The sequence below is a fragment of the Panthera onca genome, chromosome E1 (assembly GCF_046562875.1).
Source record: "Panthera onca isolate mPanOnc1 chromosome E1, mPanOnc1 haplotype 2, whole genome shotgun sequence".
NCBI lineage: Eukaryota > Metazoa > Chordata > Mammalia > Carnivora > Felidae > Panthera > Panthera onca.
In genome coordinates, this window is record NC_138352.1 from 32,983,733 (window position 1) to 33,001,407 (window position 17,675).

The 17,675-nt window shown below is 43.9% G+C and overlaps 1 protein-coding gene across 2 annotated transcripts in view; it reads right to left on the reverse strand.

Annotated features, from left to right (window-relative positions):
- The window catches only part of VPS53 (VPS53 subunit of GARP complex), a 134,680-nt gene extending 117,530 nt beyond the window's left edge, over positions 1–17,150 (reverse strand). The window contains exons 1-4 of one of the 2 annotated variants that reach the window (XM_060646884.3): positions 16,720–17,150; positions 14,864–14,944; positions 5,038–5,087; positions 3,305–3,371 (exon numbers count right to left, since the gene is read on the reverse strand). In XM_060646884.3, coding sequence (XP_060502867.1) covers positions 3,305–3,371; positions 5,038–5,087; positions 14,864–14,944; positions 16,720–16,806 — 285 coding nt within the window. In that variant the 5' untranslated portion in view covers positions 16,807–17,150. The remainder of the gene's footprint in view (positions 1–3,304; positions 3,372–5,037; positions 5,088–14,863; positions 14,945–16,719) is intronic. The other variant, XM_060646883.3, reaches the window with a different exon arrangement.
- Positions 17,151–17,675: the final 525 nt, after the last annotated feature.

Here is a 17,675-nt window from a genome sequence, read left to right on the forward strand (position 1 = left end):
GGGCATTTAATTAAAGCTTTGGCCTGATGATTTCAGCAGAAGAAAATGGGGAGAATTCTGTGCTGTATTAACTCTGTATGAGCATCACAGTCTGGTTAGAAGAGGTCACAGACTAAACCAGTTCGTCTGCCACGTAGGAGGTGGTCAACGATCCAAAGTTCTCCAAAATGTGTAGCAGAATGCTAACCGGGCAGCTGGTTCCGAATTCTCAAAAAACTACAGGAAGTGCCTTCCTGTGTCTTCAATTTCTAAATCACTGCCTCCCCAAAAATAATTTTATAGTTAGAAACACTGCTTTTCAAAAATGTTTGCTAAAAACAAATCTTTCAAGACACCACGAATGGGAAATAAACATTCCCTCTCATTTACAGATTAAAAAGCACCCTGGTTCTGGTTGGACACAATCAAGGTGAAAGTTATAAAATGAAAATTTCCTTCTGCCCGTAATATTGCTCTCCTCCCAAGTGTTCCTCAGAAGCTTAGGAAACAAGTTCTGAAAGCAAACTTTTACTCTGTTCCAGGGAAGAGGGGAATCTTGGGCCTCTCGACCTATAAAACTCAGTATTTTGGAACATCCATAATTCTCCCAAGTCTGTGCCAGGCAAATGGAGTCTCTCTTCAGCAAACCACCAGCCAGCCAGGGCTGGATAGCAAGGCTTTACCCATAGGGGCTGACAAGAATGGGACTCAAAAGCTCCCTGGAAAAAAAAAGTCTCTATTCGAGCTTGCATTACAAACTGTTGGAAAAGATAGATGGAGGGGATGACAGGAAAAGCAATTATTTCTTCTGGGCTTCCTCTCTGTCTGGATTCTAAGGAGACGAACACAAAATTCCACCACAGATTGAAATGCTATCTAAACATTCTTGAAAATGTGGTCTTGCTCTCTGAAACCGGACCTGGCCCTGCTGCATCAACCTGTCACCTATGAACACGTGAAGGTGGCGAAGGCCGACATTCCCGCGGGCGGTCTAATTTGGGGCCCGACCTGTCACTACTGCTAGTTTGTGACCGCAGGTCAGATCATAAATAACTAACTGCAAGATACACCTCTACATGGCATGACCCAACAAAAAGTCTCGATGCGTCCTTCACGTTAGGTTCACGTTCTTGGAATTTTAAACACCTGACGCTCTCGTTAAGTATTTCAGTGAGCCGTTCGAAGTGCAGGTTGAAATCACACTAGAAAGGTGTGTCATTATTTCAAAGAGTAGTCATTCGAGACTGGGCACACACAAATCAAGCTGTAAACAACTTTATAGGGACACACGCTGATCAAAATGTTTCATGGTAAAGGGCTTTTGTTTATTTACAATAAATAAATAGTCTCACATAGACCAAATGTTCAATACCGTTGAATAAAATGTTACTGCACGTGAACTATGTGTTGAGAGAAATACAAGGATGGGGAGGATTTAGTTCTTGCCTCAAGGAGCTTATAAACTAGTCGAGGGGGCAAGATTTGTTCGCTAGTAAGTCAAAGGAGAGTACACGCACAGGCCTGGGAGTCTGTGGGCAGAAAGGATATACGTGTAGCTAAGGGGTATCGAGATGAATCTGCTCATGAGAAGTGTGGACCAGATGAGTTCCAAGTCCCTTCTAGGTCTAAAATTCTAATTCCTGTATATCCAGATGAGCTAAACAGAAAATTTCATGGAGGAAGCAGTGTTTGAGCTGGGTCTTAGGTAGATTTTGAAATGAAGTTACTGGAAGAAAAAGAGGAGAGGGAGCATTTCAGACAAAACAAAGTAAAACGCACGGGTTCAGAAAGCACGGTGCCTGCGGAGCACTAAGCCTTCTAAGGATCTCGGCAGGACACAAAACTGGAAAGGCAGATTGAGGCCTTGAATGCCAAATAGAGGAACTTGGATTCAATCTGGTAGACAGAGGCCACTGAGGTTTCTGAAGAGATAGATGACAAGGCCAGACATATAGAAGGAAAGATAAAGGGCAGAAAGAGGCTGGAGTATTCTCAGGCTACACTGTTACTCTCTATTACCTCTAAGGGCCCCATGTACACAGGCCTCACCTGCCAAAGAAGCCATGCTTCATAGGAGAAACCTAAATAGACAAAAACAAAGCAATAAGGGCTAAGAACGATGCAGGGACTAGGAAATCGGATCAGTCTTAGGAAACAGGTCTATATACAAATACTGCTGCTGATGACAACAAGGAAGGAAGGAGATACTTACAAATGGGCCAACGGAAGATGGTTACTAGGAAGCAAAGTTAGTCATAAAACGTAGGGGAAATCGAGACATGGATAAAACTAAAAACGTAAAAGAGACACATAATACCTATAAGCTACTAGCAGAGGAAGCAGGAATAAGAGAGAGCAGGACATTTATACGTAGGATGACACCTCCCATCCGCCCAAAATTCGGGTAGCATAATGTATATTTTAAGAAAATAGCTGCACTAAAAAATGTCAAAGAGGACAAATAACAGAACTGAAACTATCACAGAGGCACACACTGACCTAAGGAGTTAGTATTGAAAAGGGAACAGCAGGGGCGCCTGGGTGGCTCAGTCGGTTAAGCGTCCGACTTTGGCTCAGGTCACGATCTCGCAGTCCATGAGTTCGAGCCCTGCATCGGGCTCTGGGCTGACAGCTCAGAGCCTGGAGCCTGCTTCGGATTCTGTGTCTCCCTCTCTCTCTGGCCCTCCCCTGCTCACACTCTGTCTCACTCTCTCTCTTAAAAATAAATAAACATTAAAAAAAATTTAAAAAAAAAGAAAAAAGAAAAAAAAGAAAAGGGAACAGCAGAAACTGCACATAAGACCAGAAAAGGCATGCTCAGCATCTCTGTTATGACAGCAATTTCTGAAATAAGATGCCTAAACAGAAGAGAATCCAAATGAAAAGGAAAATGGTTAATAGCTAACAGCTGGCCCCTCAGTCGTGGAAGCTTGCCTCCTCCCCACACACCCCTTTCCCCCTTCATTCCCTTCCAACAGCCCTCCTTAGCTAGATCCAAAAAGAACTATACAACTATGACATGAATCCATGTCTGACACTGTGGAGAGAGACCAGGAGACTTCAGTTTTCTCACGTAAGCCTACATGGCACTGGCCCGGGTGAGCTGTGCTCCCATATGCTCCTGGTTCAAGGGACGCGGACTGAGAGCTCACTGCTGGTTTAGGCAGCCCACCTCTGACAGTAGTGACACAAGTCATGCACACTTCCTGCCGCATGGGGGACAGATCAGAAAGAAAGTGCTCTCCACAAGCATTCTGGTCACTTGGTCATTGGGTGGTGAAGAAATCAGGAGGATATGATTAATATGGGGGAATAAGTTACTTACTTGCCTGCCATCCTGCCCCACGTTCGTCTGACCTCTTACAACAGTTCGAATATTGTCATCCAGTCTCCTAGTGAAAAAGTTCAGGGATACAAATCATTAAAACAATCTCTACTCTAGGGTGACCAAAAGAAAAACAGCTGGTAACTTATCCATCAACTCCCACAGGGGGCACCTCCTTATCCAGAGAACCACACAAATTTGAATGATGGAAGACTGAGGCCTCGGACCCCCAGCTAAGGCAGCAATGGCAGTGTAAGAAGCCGAGCCCAGCATAGGCTGATGAGTAGTCTCTGCCTTTTAAGAAGCCTATTCTTGCTTATTATTCAGAGCTGTCCGAAAGCACCAACATAACTTAGTATTTTTCAATGGAGAAAACCAGGAATGGCGATGTTGCCGAAACTCTATGGGAACAAGTCAGAGAATTCAAACTGCCCCCCACAGAATCCCCAGGCACATCCTTAGAAACCTTAAAGGGCTAAGGAGCTGGGGTGCTATATGGGATTGGTGCTTCATCCTCTGGGCCCTGACTGCGATCTGTGTAGGAGGTGGATCTGTGGACTCCAGTTCCAACACGGGCCATTTGGTGGCACCTCAACCAGAGACATTCATACCCGTTTAATTCCACTTTCAGTTCAGAGAATGTTTCAAAGGTATGTTGTTGTGCAGTGATTTCTGGACCATTTTTCCTGTGCAAATCCTGGCCAACTCAGTAGTCTCTGCTAGAACTGTTAGAGCCCAAGCCCACTAAAGCCGAAGCAAGAGGCGTCTTTGCACGTCCTAAGGCACCCGACTGAACAACACACTCATGGCAAAGGTCTTCACTGAAAGGCCCAAAGGTCGTAAGGGAAAAAGGAAATCATCTCCTGGATTCAAAGTGAGGCTTCTCTTCATCAAAAGTCAAACAAAACGGGGCGCCTGGGTGGCTCAGTCGGTTAAGCATCTGACTTCAACTCAGGTCATGATCTCACGGTCCGTGAGTTCGAGCCCCGCGTCGGGCTCTGTGCTGACAGCTCGGAGCCTGGAGCCTGTTTCGGATTCTGTGTCTCCCTCTCTCTCTGGCCCTCCCCCGTTCATGCTCTGTCTCTCTCTGTCTCAAAAATAAATAAACGTTTAAAAAAAAAAGTCAAACAAAACAAATGCAAAAAACGATATTTGAAGTACTGACATCAACCACGTGTCATGTGCCATGTGTCACAGCTGGAAATCCAGACATGGATAAACCAGAACCAGGCTACTGGACAGGAAGGACTCCTGACGTCTAACTCTGGCAAGCACATCCCAGATTAATCCCAATATTTAACCTTCGGTCACCACAAACGCCAATGAGCACATCTGACCATATTGATAGCTGGTATATGGCCCAAGGATTCATATATAAACCCATCCTCATATCTAAGACTTGGAGGTACAAAAAAAGGTCAATCTGCTAAGGAAATAAAACCAATAAAAATAGAGAAAAAATGCTTTTACCCCCTTTTGTAACCAACCATTTTGAATAGCCTGTTAAATCTTCCTTCCCTTTTTAGAAATAATTTGAAGACTGACCAAAAAAATCCGATTCTTTGCCACAAGGTTCATATGGAAATCCAGTTAAGGAATTATTTTTTTTTAAAGTTGTCATAAACAGCAAACTTGAGATTTCAGGGTTCTAACAGATAAGTGTGATCTAGAATATGATTAAAATCAACAGCATACTTTTCATCAACTATTAATAATCATATGGTGTCACTTACCTTATTTTCAGTCTAATTTTGTTCACGACTTCATCAATGTTTGCCAGAGACTACAAAAAGAAGGAAAAGTGCCAGCTATTACTTCACTTTCTAGAATTTCTCCTTTACAGGGAAATAATGAGCTATCGAGGCTATTTATGACAGCTCAAAAAAATTAATCATAGTGTGATACAATTTTAACTTTAAAAAAAAAAAAAGAGTGGGTGGTTCACTGGGATGGAGCATCCAACTCTTGATTTCGGCTCAGGTCATGATCTTGCCATTTGTGGGATCGAGTCTCGTGTCCCCTGCTTGTGATTCTCTCTCTCCCTCTCTCTCTGCCTCTCCCCCACTTGCACTCTCTTGCAAAATAAATAAATAAAGTTAAAAAAAAAAAAGTATAGCAGTTGTTGGCAACTACTACAAATTCCAGCCTGGTATCTATTTTTAGTAAATAAAGTTTTATTGGAACACAGTCATGCCCATTCATTTACATATTATCCACAGCTGCTTCTGAGCCACAAACGCAGAGGTGAATAGTTGCAACAGAGACAGAATGGTCCACAATGCCTAAAATATTTCCTATCCAGCCTTTTACAGAACGTTTGCTGACCCCTGGCATATAGGATTGTGACAAGTTCATATAACAAAATACACCAACTAAAATGAAAGATTACAACCCACAACAAGAGGAATAAATCTTACTAACATAATGTTGCACCAAAAAAGCCAGACACAAGGACGTATGTCGTATGACTCCTTTTATATAGTCCAAAAATGAGTGAGGCTATTCTTTCATGTCAGGAGCCAGGATGGCGGCTATCTTTGGAGAAGGTAGTTACTGTGAGAAGGCAAGAGGGGTCCATCTAAAGACGCTGCACGAATGTCTTATTCTCTAAATGGCGGTTACCTGGCTGTATTCATTTTGTGAAAATTCATCAAATTGTACACTTAAGACTTGAGTACTCCTCTACATCATGTTATACGCTGATAAATAAATAAATCTATTTTTTCGAAGTTTGTAGATCCATTAGAAAAAAACATCTGGAAGGAAAAACACTGGTAGCTTTGGAATCTATACTGGTAGCTGTAATCTATGAAATCAGTAGCAGTAATTTCAATCTGAGAGGGGATTCTAATTTTTTCTTCTTTTTACCTGTAAGTATTTTCTAACTGCTCTATATTGGCTACCCGTTGCTATTGTAATTATAATACAGTTATTTCGAGTTTTAGGACAATGACACACAAGTGGACTATTTCCAACCTTAGCCAGCAGAAAATGCAAGGAAATGGTGCCCCCTAGTGGAATAGAGATTGCACAATTTTATAACACCATTTTAACTCAAGTTTTCAAAAAACAACTTTTTAAGTCCTCTTTCCTTTCCCCTCAACAGCTATTTTACCTCAGAAGGAAGCAAGGGTGATGCAGGAACTGTGCTTATTAATTATTACCAGCAACCTCTGGTGGCAGGAGAAGGCCAGGAGCCTGCCAAGAGCAGGCCTGGTAAAAGAACCAGCTCACAAGTGAGATGTCAGACCAGGCCATTTACATCTTTGTTTACTGTTCTGACAAAGCCACTGGTTACTGAGAATTTTCAGAAATCCAGACTAAGGTGAAAATGAATGTCAGAAAACAGAAGTTATTTTAGTAACTATTTTAATTAAGGAAGCTGTCAAGTTACCCCAAAACCGGACTGGGTATAAACCACCAGTGTAATCACAGAAGCTGAGTTTGTTGGAGGACCTACATTGGGCACAGTGCTGCCACTACGAACATGCTCTGTGTACAGAGGGCAATCTGTTTAGCCTGAGTGTATACTTCTTCATGTGTAAACTGGGCATAACCTCTTCCTTAAAAAAAAAAAAAAAAAAAAAATTGGGGGGGGGGGGGGGAGTATTGTAAAAAAACTATTTAAAAAATGTTAACATCTAGGGTGCCTGGGTGGCTCAGTCGGTTGAGCATCTGACTTCGGCTCAGGTCATGATCTCACAGCTTGTGGGTTCGAGCCCTGTGTTGGGCTCTGTGCTGACAGCTCAGAGCCTGGGGCGTGCTTTGGATTCTGTGTGTCTCTCTCTCTTCTCCTCCCCTGCTCATACTCTGTCTGTCTCTCTCTCTCTCAAAAATAAATAATACAACATTTTTAAAAATTTAATTAAAAAAAAAGTTAACATCTGAAGAATCTGGGTGAAAGGTAGCCATAAATTCATTGTACCAATGGATAACTATACCAAATTTTAAAAATTATAGTTTATTTGAAATCGGTAAAACAAAAACAAACAAAAAAGAAATTGGTAAAACATGTATGTAACCAAAAAGCCAAACAGTACAAGAGGATAAATTAGTGAAAAGCTAGGCTTCTTCTCTCCCTGCCCTGCCCGTCCGCCCCAGTTCTCCTCCTGAGAGGCAATGGCTCCGAGCTGGCTTCTTCTGTACTGTCCTAGAAACAGTCTATGTATTTAAATTTAAAGCATGTCCATAACTTACGTCCCTTTCTTTATACAATGCACATTGTCCCGCATCGTACTTTTTTCACTTAACAATATGACTTGGAGGTTATTCCACAACAGTAAATATTGATTTGGGGTGCTACATACACTAACCAATGCTTAAATTTAACTCCTTAAACATGAAGGTCTTGCTTAAGCCATCACAATTTTTCTAGGAAGAGTAATTCAAAATATTTATGCCTTCGGATGTTCAACTGCATTTAAAAGAGCAATAACATGGGAATGGCCTAAATGGCCACAGTAGAAAAGTTAAAATAAATCAAGCCAAATTGATGCGGTGGACTTTTACACTACTGGAGATGCTGGGCAGGAAGGCTCCAAAACAACAAAGATCGTTTACGATAACATGCTAGTAAGAGGAAAACACTAAAATGCAACTATTAAAAGACCGGAAAGAAATGTTCTAAAATTATCATGCTTGAAAAGATGCTCAACATCACTCATCATCAGGGAAAAAAAATCAAAACCACACTGAGATACCACCTCACACCGGTCAGAGCGGCTAGAATTAACAACTCAGAAAACTACAGATGCTGGCGAAAATGTGGAGAAACGGGAACCCTCTTACACTGCTGGTGGGAATGCAAACTGGTGCAGCCGCTCTGGAAAACAGTATGGAGGTTCCTCAAAAAATTAAAAAAAGAACTACCCTACGACGCAGCAATAGCACTACTAGGAATTTATCCAAGGGATACAAGAGTGCTGATTCATAGGGGCACATGTATCCCAATGTTTATAGCAGCACTTTCAACAACAGCCAAATTATGGAAAGAGCCTAAATGTCCATCAACTGATGAATGGATAAAGATGTGGTTTATATATACAATGGAATAATACTTGGCAATGAGAAAGAATGAAATCTGGCCATCTGCAGCAACGTGGATGGAACTGGAGGGTACTATGCTCAGTGAAAAGACAGATATCATGTTTTCACTCGTATCTTGAGAAACTTAACAGAAGTCCATGGGGGAGGGGATTGTTACAGAGAGGGGGGAGGCAAACCACAAGAGACTCTTAAAAACAGAGAACAAACTGAGGGTTGATGGGGGTAGTGGGGGGAAGAAGGGAAAATGGGTGATGGGCACTGAGAAGGGCACTTGTTGGGATGAGCACTGGGTGTTGTATGTAAGCAATGAACCACGGCAATCTACCCCAAGAACCAAGAGCACACTTTACACACTGTGTTACCCAATTTGACAATAAGTTACATTGAAAAAAAATTTTTAATGTTTAAAAATATAAAATGATGTTTGACCACATGCTACCTAGACCGATTGGTGACCACGTTCCCTTCATCTTCCAGATTTTCTGCTGGTTTCCCAGCAGGGAAAGGGTGCTAACGTTTAATGTGGATTCATTACACAATACTCTTCTAGATGTTCTACAGAAATGATTTCCCTTAATCTTCTCAACCACACTAGGCATGCTATTTTCTATTCAGTGGGGGGGGTGGGGGGGTGGGGGGGGCGGGAGATTAGGCTCTGAAAGGATGGATGTTTTGTCCAAGGCTGTGTATATAACATTCAGCACGGCTGGACTTGGTTGGGGTCAATCTTGACTCTTGGGTTTCTGCTCTTTCTTACTCTACCATGCTTTTTTTTTTTTCTTTTTTTAATGTTTATTTATTTTTGAGAAAGTGAGAGAATGAGAGAGAGAGAGAGAGAGAGAGAGAGAGAGAGAGAGGAAGAGAGACAACCCTAGGCAAACACTGCCCTATCAGCACAGAGCCTGATGCAGGGCTCGAACCCACAAACCATGAGATCATGACCTGAGCCGAAATCAAGAGTCGGCCACTTAACCAGTTGAGACACCCAGGCACCCCTAACCATGCTACCTCTAAAGTTAGATCCTCAACCTAACTTTTAGGCATCCCACATATCCAAGGGATGTGGCACACTCCTTGCTAGGTTAGTAATCCTCACGGGGTGGAGGGACTCCCCTGGTGTTGGGGAAATGCCCCAAAGGAATCCAGATTGGTGACCCTGGGTGGAGGTGATACATCTGCTCTTTGAGAATCACCCATCTAGTTTAGTTATAAGGTGGTTGTACAGTTTTATGACTTAAAAATGTTTTAATGATGGAAAAGTATTTCCTGATTCTAATAGCAATTCTTGCTAATTACAGAAAATACAGAACTTCCCACTGCACCTCCATCAGAAAATAATCACCATTAGCGTTTTGGTATATTTTTCTACTGTTCTTTCTAAGCAAATATGTGGCTTAAGAAAATTAAACTGGCATGAGAAACAATTTGGCATCTTACTGTTTTCACTAAACAACACAGATCCAGAGCATTGGGGGGGGGGGGGGGTCATTCAAAATTCTTTAGAAAAAAATCTTTAGAAACAGCTCCACGTGACTCTTCTGTCAAAGTTATTAATTGTATCAGTTTTATATTTATTTTTATAGATTTTACCTAGTTTCCCCTAATCAAACCTTTAATGAAAACATGGCAAATGATTATCTTCAGTTTTCTACTAGGAGACTAGAAAAGTTTTCCAGATCTTTGTTACCAAACCTGGCTACTCTTCAGAACTACCCCTAAGAGCCCTATAAATACAGCAAGCTGAGCTCCTGCCACATGGACCTAGTGAGTTAGAACTACCTGGGGATGTCCTGCCTCCAGGCACATATCTCCAGGCAACCACTGACACGCAAGCCGCTCCTACTCAACAGACACTGCATATACATCCTCCTCCTTAGAGTGACCCTAAACTCATTCTTGATACACTGACATCTACTTCAAATTTTTTAAAGTTTTTTTTCATGTTTATTTGAGAGAGAGAGAGAGAGAGAGAGAGAGAGAGAGAGAGAGAGAGACAGAGCACGAATGGAGGAGGGACAGAGAGAGAGGGAGACACAGAATTCAAAGCAGGCTCCAGGCTCTAAGAGGTCAGCACAGAGCCTGACATGGGGCTTGAACTCACCAACCGTGAGATCAGGACCTGAGCTGAAAATGGACGCTTAACTGACTGAGCCACCCAGGCGCCCCTAAATATTCTAAACTCGACTCAGAAGTATTTGCTGCAGGTCCATGAGGTGTAGAGATGGGTTTTGCCCAAGATTTAGCAACAGGCGAAAGACATGATTCATGCCACTATTTTCTATTACGTTGTCATTACAGACCATGGGAATCTGGGCTGGAAAATGAACTGCTAAGTGTAAATCTGGGGTCGGGGAAATAAAAGCAACCTTGTGTCATAAATTTTTTTACATTGCTAAGAAACTTCACTACACGTTATCGTGTACATGGAGGTACGATTAGACAAGACATATAACTACATCTGTGGAATGACAAATGTCTAGTTGCTACCTTCAGTAGTTTAAAATCAAATACATATAAAAACATATCAGGAAGAAGTGAGAACCTGGTGGTTTCCTATGTAATTTCCAAATCTAACAGTTATTTTTGCTTTGATGAGTCAGCATTCTTGATACAGTGGGGCAAATGGTATTTTCACAGCTAAAACTGCTGTCTTTATACAAGTTGTTCCCAAATTTCTACCTCCAACTAATTCCTAGAATTCCTCTTTCACACTAAACAATGAGCTCTAAAGGCTATCTGTGAAATCTCAAAAAAGACAATCACACAGAATCACACCATTTTCTCCAACTTTATTTAAAAAAATGAATATGTCCATTAGAAATTTTTTTTAATGTTTATTTATTTTTAGAGAGACAGAAGGCAAGTGGGGGAGGAGCAGAGAGAGAGGGAGACACAATCTGAAGCAGGCTCCAGGCTCCCAGGTGTCAGCACAGAGCCCGACACAGGACTCGAACTCACGGACCATGAGATCATGACCTGAGCCGAAGTCAGATGCTTAACTGACTGAGCCACCCAGGCGCCCCAAATATGTTCATTAGAAAAAGCTTAGAAGGGGGAGTCTGGATGGCTCAGTCGGCTGAGCACCCGACTCTTGATTTCAGATCAGGTCATGATCCCAGGGTCACAGGATTGAGCACCCCATTGGACTCTGCACGGAGTGTGGAGCCTGGTTAAGATTCTCTCTCCCTCTCTCTCTCTCTCTCTCTCCCTTCCTCCCTCTCTCTCTCCCCCCTCCCTCTCTCCCTCTGCCCCCTCCCCCACTTGTGCCCATGTTCTGTCTCTCAAAAAATAAAAATTAAAAAAAAATTTTTAATTAAAAAAATAAAAGAAAAAGTTTGGAAGGATATATGCCAAAAATATTAACAATTATGAGAATTATGAGCTCCAGACTCAAATATCCAAATCCACACTTCCACCGGAATGGCCCCCAAATGTTCAAAACTTAGCTTGCCCTTACACCCCACTCCTACTCTATTTACCACTAAAGCCTGCTCTTCCTCCTTATCCCCAAATTAGCTTAAAGGTATCTGGTGTTGACCCACTCCTTCTGCCAGGCTAGAGAGCAAAGTTCAAAATCCTTCATTTGGGTGCGCCTGGGTGGCTCAGTCGGTTAAGCGTCCAAATTTGGCTCAGGTCATGGTCTCGTGGTTCATGGATTCAAGCCCCATGTTGGGCTCTGGGCTGACAGCCTGTCTCAGGCTCCTGCTCCTGCTGTCTCTCCCTTTCAGAAATAAATAAAACATGGAAAAAAAATTTTTTTAATTAAAAAAAAAAATCCTTCATTTGGCGTATAACGTGCAGCTGAAATGCCATTTCTTCAGGGAAGTCTTTTTGGGTCCCTGAGACTAAGTAAGGCGGCGTGTGCTCTGCTCCCACAGTACTTGGTGCGCTTCCTTCATGGCAAGGCTGAGCACTCTTTCTCCCTCTGTGGCTCCTTATTCTCATAACACCACTATTAAACGTTTAGAACGGTGTCTGTGTGTTCAATAAACGTTAACTATTATCACAGTTGTAGCAGAACTTAGGGGTCTTTAGAGAGCAAGCAGCAAATCATAATTATACCAACAGGCTACTGTAGAGCCATAATAATTCGCTTATAATCTGTTAATGGTGTATTTATTACCTGTTAAGGTAGACCAGAAGCTCTGGGTTGGTAAGGACCCCATCTGTCTTGTTCACCCGCTAGGCCCAGATTTCTTAGAAAACTGGGCAGAGGAAGTGTGTTTTGGTGGGTAAAGGAAGGAATTTTAGATTCCACATCCTTTCAACCAGTCTGTGACTTCGGACTCCTAGATGGCTCTGTGGACTTGCTCTCTGAATCCCAGTCTTCACTCGGGCTCTTATCGTCCCCTGTAGGTGATCTGCCAACTGGTCTTCCTGCCTCCAGTTCTGCCTCCCCTGGCTCACCCTCTGCTCTGCTGCCAGATGGGATATTTTAAATGTGAATCTGATCCAGTCATTACCCTGTCAAGAGTCCTTTTTTTTTTTTTTTTTTTTTTGAGAAAGAGAAGGTATGTGCAGGGGAGGGGCAGAGAGAGAGACAGAAAGAAAGAGAAAGAGAGAGAGAGAGAGAGAGAGAGAGAGAGAGAGAGAATGAGAATCCCAAGCAGGCTCCACATTGTCAGCACAGAGCCCGACACGGGGCTCAATCTCACAAACCATGAGACCATGACCTGAGCTGAAATCAAGAGTCGATGCTTAAATGACTGAGCCCCCCAGGCTATCTAAAGTCCGTAAGTGAACAGCCACTGCCTAGAGTCACTGTCTCCAGCGCAGGGCGTGGACATCCCAAAGGGGTTTGCAATATTGCCCATTAGAGTGTGAAAAGAAAACATTAAAATCTCTATCTTGGGGGGGCTGGATATAGTATATTTATTGACAGTACATGACAAAAACCTCTGTTTTTATTATTTATGTAACAAACACTACTAAAACCTAATTTATTTAAGACTGCTACTAGAGTATGTACCTAATATTTTGAGGGTGTGTACAAACCTAAAACTGGGCCCTGTGACAATGAGCTGTGTGGAAAATATTTCACTGAGAGGCATGGGGAGCCTGCAAGCCTAGAGAACACGGTCCCTTCAGGACCCTTGCTCTGCCAACCCCGTCAGCCTTATCTCCCAGGAGGCTCTGTTCCCTGTGCACACTCTGTGTTTCTCATCTCTGAGCCTTTGTCCTGTGCTTAGAATGAACTTCTCTCCCTGTCATCCTAGACTTGCCCATCAGTTGACTCTGCCTAGGGTAGTGTTCCGCCAGACGGCCACAGGCCTGGCTCCTTCATAGGTATCAAGTCTTAGTTTAAAGGGAAGTACCTCACACAGACCTTCCCCGGCCACTTATCTGAAGGAGCCCCCCACCCCCGCTGCACCTGCTGTTTACCATACTATCCACAACACTTGATAATTTCTTGTATATTTATTTGATGGTTTGTTTATTGTCTTCTTCCTCACGCTAGACTCCACAAGACTAGGAACTTGCCTGCCACACCATTTCCCTCCAGTTTCTAAACAGTGCCTGGCATTTAGTAGACATTTCATAAATGTGTGTGACTAAATGAAGGAATGACTCCTTTAAGATTTGGCAGAAGGCCTGCCTCCTCTCTGAGGTTTTGATTTTCTTAGGAAGAACGTTCCTTTGTTCCTCACTAAACCATTCAATACCTCCCCCACAGCATTCATCAGTGTCTCTCCCCCAGCCCCCCGCCCTTGATCATGTACACTTCAAGGGCACGGACTGGGTGTTATTCTTCTTTGTGCCCCCAGCGCCTAGCTTGGTGACCGGTACCTGTCAGGTGCCCACGGAACGTTTGCTGAATTCATAAATGAATTACCAAAAAGAACTCTAGCTGACTTTCTCCCGACTCTGATGCTTCTAATTCTCTACTTCTCACCTAAACACCCAAAAAACAACTGTGTAAGAAAAACCCATCTGTATAGGCAAGCCACCCAACACAACAAAATAAAAAACAAAGTCTGAAAATTCGCATCTCAAAATAGGAGTGAGAGTAGCTTTATGACCCCAGGGTTATCCTCCCCACCTCACTCCCACTCTTCCCAATTAGTTTTAAAAATCCTTTCTACCTCCCAATTTACCACAGAAAATGTAGGGGACTCTTACAGACTAAAGATAGCATTTCTTTCTTCTTCTTCTTCTTCTTTTTTTTCTTTTTAAGTAGGCTTCATGCCCAGCACAGAGCCCAATACAGGGCTTGAACTCATGACCCTGAGATCAAGACCTGAGTTGAGATCAAGAGTCAGACACTTAAGTGACTGAACCACCCAGGCGCCCCATTACAATTTCTAATAATATGCTCACAATACGAAGAATTCCACTCTCACACAACAGTATTTGGTATAAGCTAACCCCCCACCAAACCCCAATCGGTTACAATGATTTGAATTTAACTCTCATTTGTTTATCAAGTCTCCTTAGATCATGCAGTATAACACAGCAATCACAACACTGGGGATGAGCCAGAGGCCACTGAAATGAAGGAAACCCTACACTCACTTGCTCTGTTGGGAACAGGGTATTGATATACTCCACGGCATTGAAATCTGCTCGATCTAGAGGATCCTGGCTTGGAAACACCTGTATAAAGACAGGGGATTAAAAAATAACTGTCATCTTTCTGTCTTGTTTAATGTATTCTTTCTTTCCTTCCTACTGGATGGTAAATTCTTTGAAAGCAAGAAACATACCTTTTTTCATTTTAAAGGCTTAACACCCAACGACTGCTTGGGAAAATACCTGTTAAAGTAAATCTTTGATTTTCACTAACATCTGTAATTTTAACATCTTGGTGCAACTAACAGAATGCGCAACAGTGGCAAGTTCCACAGATATCAACAAAATTCCACAGACAAGGGAAAATAAATGGGCTTTGTACACTATCAGATTAAACCAGCTGATGACATGACTGTATTAAGGAAGGCTTGGTAAAAGACTTATGCATATGTCTGTGATGGCTTAGTACTGGAATTCACTTTGCACTGAAGCAATTTTTATGCTTCAGACAGTGTCAGGAAATGGAGCTTGCATTCAGGAACTGTCCATCTCTTTAGCAGAAGAAAGAACACTGCCTCTGAAAAATAACTCCCTTCAAAAGCTACAACTTGAATAACATGTAACAAGGTAGATTATGAAAGCAGTGGAGTGATGCCCTGGGTACCGGATTTCACCAGCTCAAGACAGTCATTCTGGGAAGCCAATTCTTTTCTGATGTCTGCTCATTAGATAAACCTATGCTAGAACTCAGTCTTCTTAAGAAACAGCAAAAATACACTCTTCTAAAATCCTTGCCAAACCGTAACTGACTGCGTTGTTTGTTTCTTCTATTAGGGCCCATTAGGTCCAAAGAGAAAATGAAATGTACGTCTTTTTCTGTCAGGTGGAGGCTGGTGGGGAGCTGTGGCCTGAACAACAAAACCTTTGCCCAGTGGTCTGGCATCCTTAGGATGTGCCAAGTGTCCTTTGTATGGGGTAATCCAACCACTGGTAGAAAAACACACGTCCAAAAATCTATAAATGGGACAATACAAATAAGTGGCAGACCTATAATCAGTATTAATGCTCAAAAAAATATTAACTATTAGCAATGGTAGTAGTAATGGTTTATTTCAAAAAACTTCCCAGTGGTCATTAAATATGGCACAACCCTCCTTTTCTTAAATCTCATCCCCTACACCAATTCCTTTAACGGAGATCCTCTCCCTTTATCAGAAGCAAAATCCTGCACAGAAGTCTAAGTCACAATTTCCAATACAATTACTCTTAAAAACCCAGTAAACTTGAAAGGAGAATTTAGTCAACCAAAGAGTTCCGGAAGGGAAGGAAGGCCTCCTGGGAATATTCTTCAACCTAATCCAAATTAATCAACAGCAGAAATTCTCAACCATTTAAGTACGGTAAAGGGTCCTTTTTCAACCTTGTCCCCTCTGCTCTGTGACCCGCTGCAGGTGTTAAAGTTGTTCCCCTTCTCAATTCCTAGTCCCTCACAAGAGGCTAGACGGAGAAGCGGGAGCAGCGGCACACCAGCCTGGTAAATAATCCCCCACATCTGACGCTGGTATCCACGAACTCCCTTCTTCCAGGTTCATGCTTTCAGGAGGCGCGGTTCCTTTGCCCAAACTCACCAGGACGCCTCATCCTCTAAAGACAATCAAGGCCTAGAAAGGGTCCTCTCCCTCCCCTGGATTCAGCAACCCCTTCCCATCACCACCTCCCCCCAAACCTGTCCTTTCCCTTCGGCGCCTAGCTCCCACCTCTCCGTCTAAACACTGCTTCCTCCCCATCCCACATCGGGTCCCACCCCCAGACTTCCCCACCCTCCGCTCTCCCGCCCGGTCAGGGCACGGAACGCTCACCTGCTCGATGGCAAGCTGCACATCAGGCGTGAGCTGCAGCACGGCTTCCAGCTCCTCCACGAACTCCAGTTCCTCTTCCTCCATCATCCCTCCGCCCAGCTCCCTCCCGACGCTCACCTCAACCCCGAGTAGCACCTCCAGCCGCCCCCCGCCCCCGCGCTCCAGAACCACAGCCCTCTCTTTGCAGCGCTCAGGCAAACCTCCTTTCCTTCAGCCTGCCGGGCACTTCCGGAAAGCAGGGCACTTCCGGGATCCGGGGCACTCTGGGATAGTGGAGGACTGACCTCTGCGACCGCGGAGGAGGCATTCCTGTCACGTCCCCGGAGTCTCCCCGGGCAGTCCAGTGGTCCCGCAACCCCTGCCTGTCCTCAGCTCTCCTTAAGATGGTGTGGGGGCACGCTTCACCTCGCCGAGGGCGCCCCCCCCGATGGAGGCCCCGGTGTTGGGGAGGTCCTGGCCGCCTCCCCACCCCCGGCAGGACCCCCCAGTGAGGGTGAGCCCCGACAGCGTCGCGACCGACCGACAGCAACCCTCGCAGGCCGCGAAGCCGGCGATCCTACCGCTCCCAGGGCCCCCTTGGTCAGTGGCAGTAGGTGTCCCCCTGCCACCGGGGGAGAAATGACCCCAGCTGGTAAGTGGCGATGTTGCCAAGGACAATTTGTCGGAGGGACAGCGTCCACTTGACAGAGTTAAGTTCCCCGTGTGCCAAGCCTCTAGGCAGAGTTTTCTGGGGGTGTCTGCAGCCTCTCCCTAGTGGAGGAAGGGGGAAGAGCCAAATTAGCGCTCCGCCGCTGGGGAAATGTTTACTTTCCGAGGCTCCGAATATCTGGAGTCTAAGTCCCATTCCACGACTGATAAGCTGTGGGTTCTTGGGCAAATTACTGCACTGCCCCTTCCCCTGCAAGGATGTGGTGAGCGTTAAATATAAAAAGCGCTATGCAAATTTAAGCTAGTAA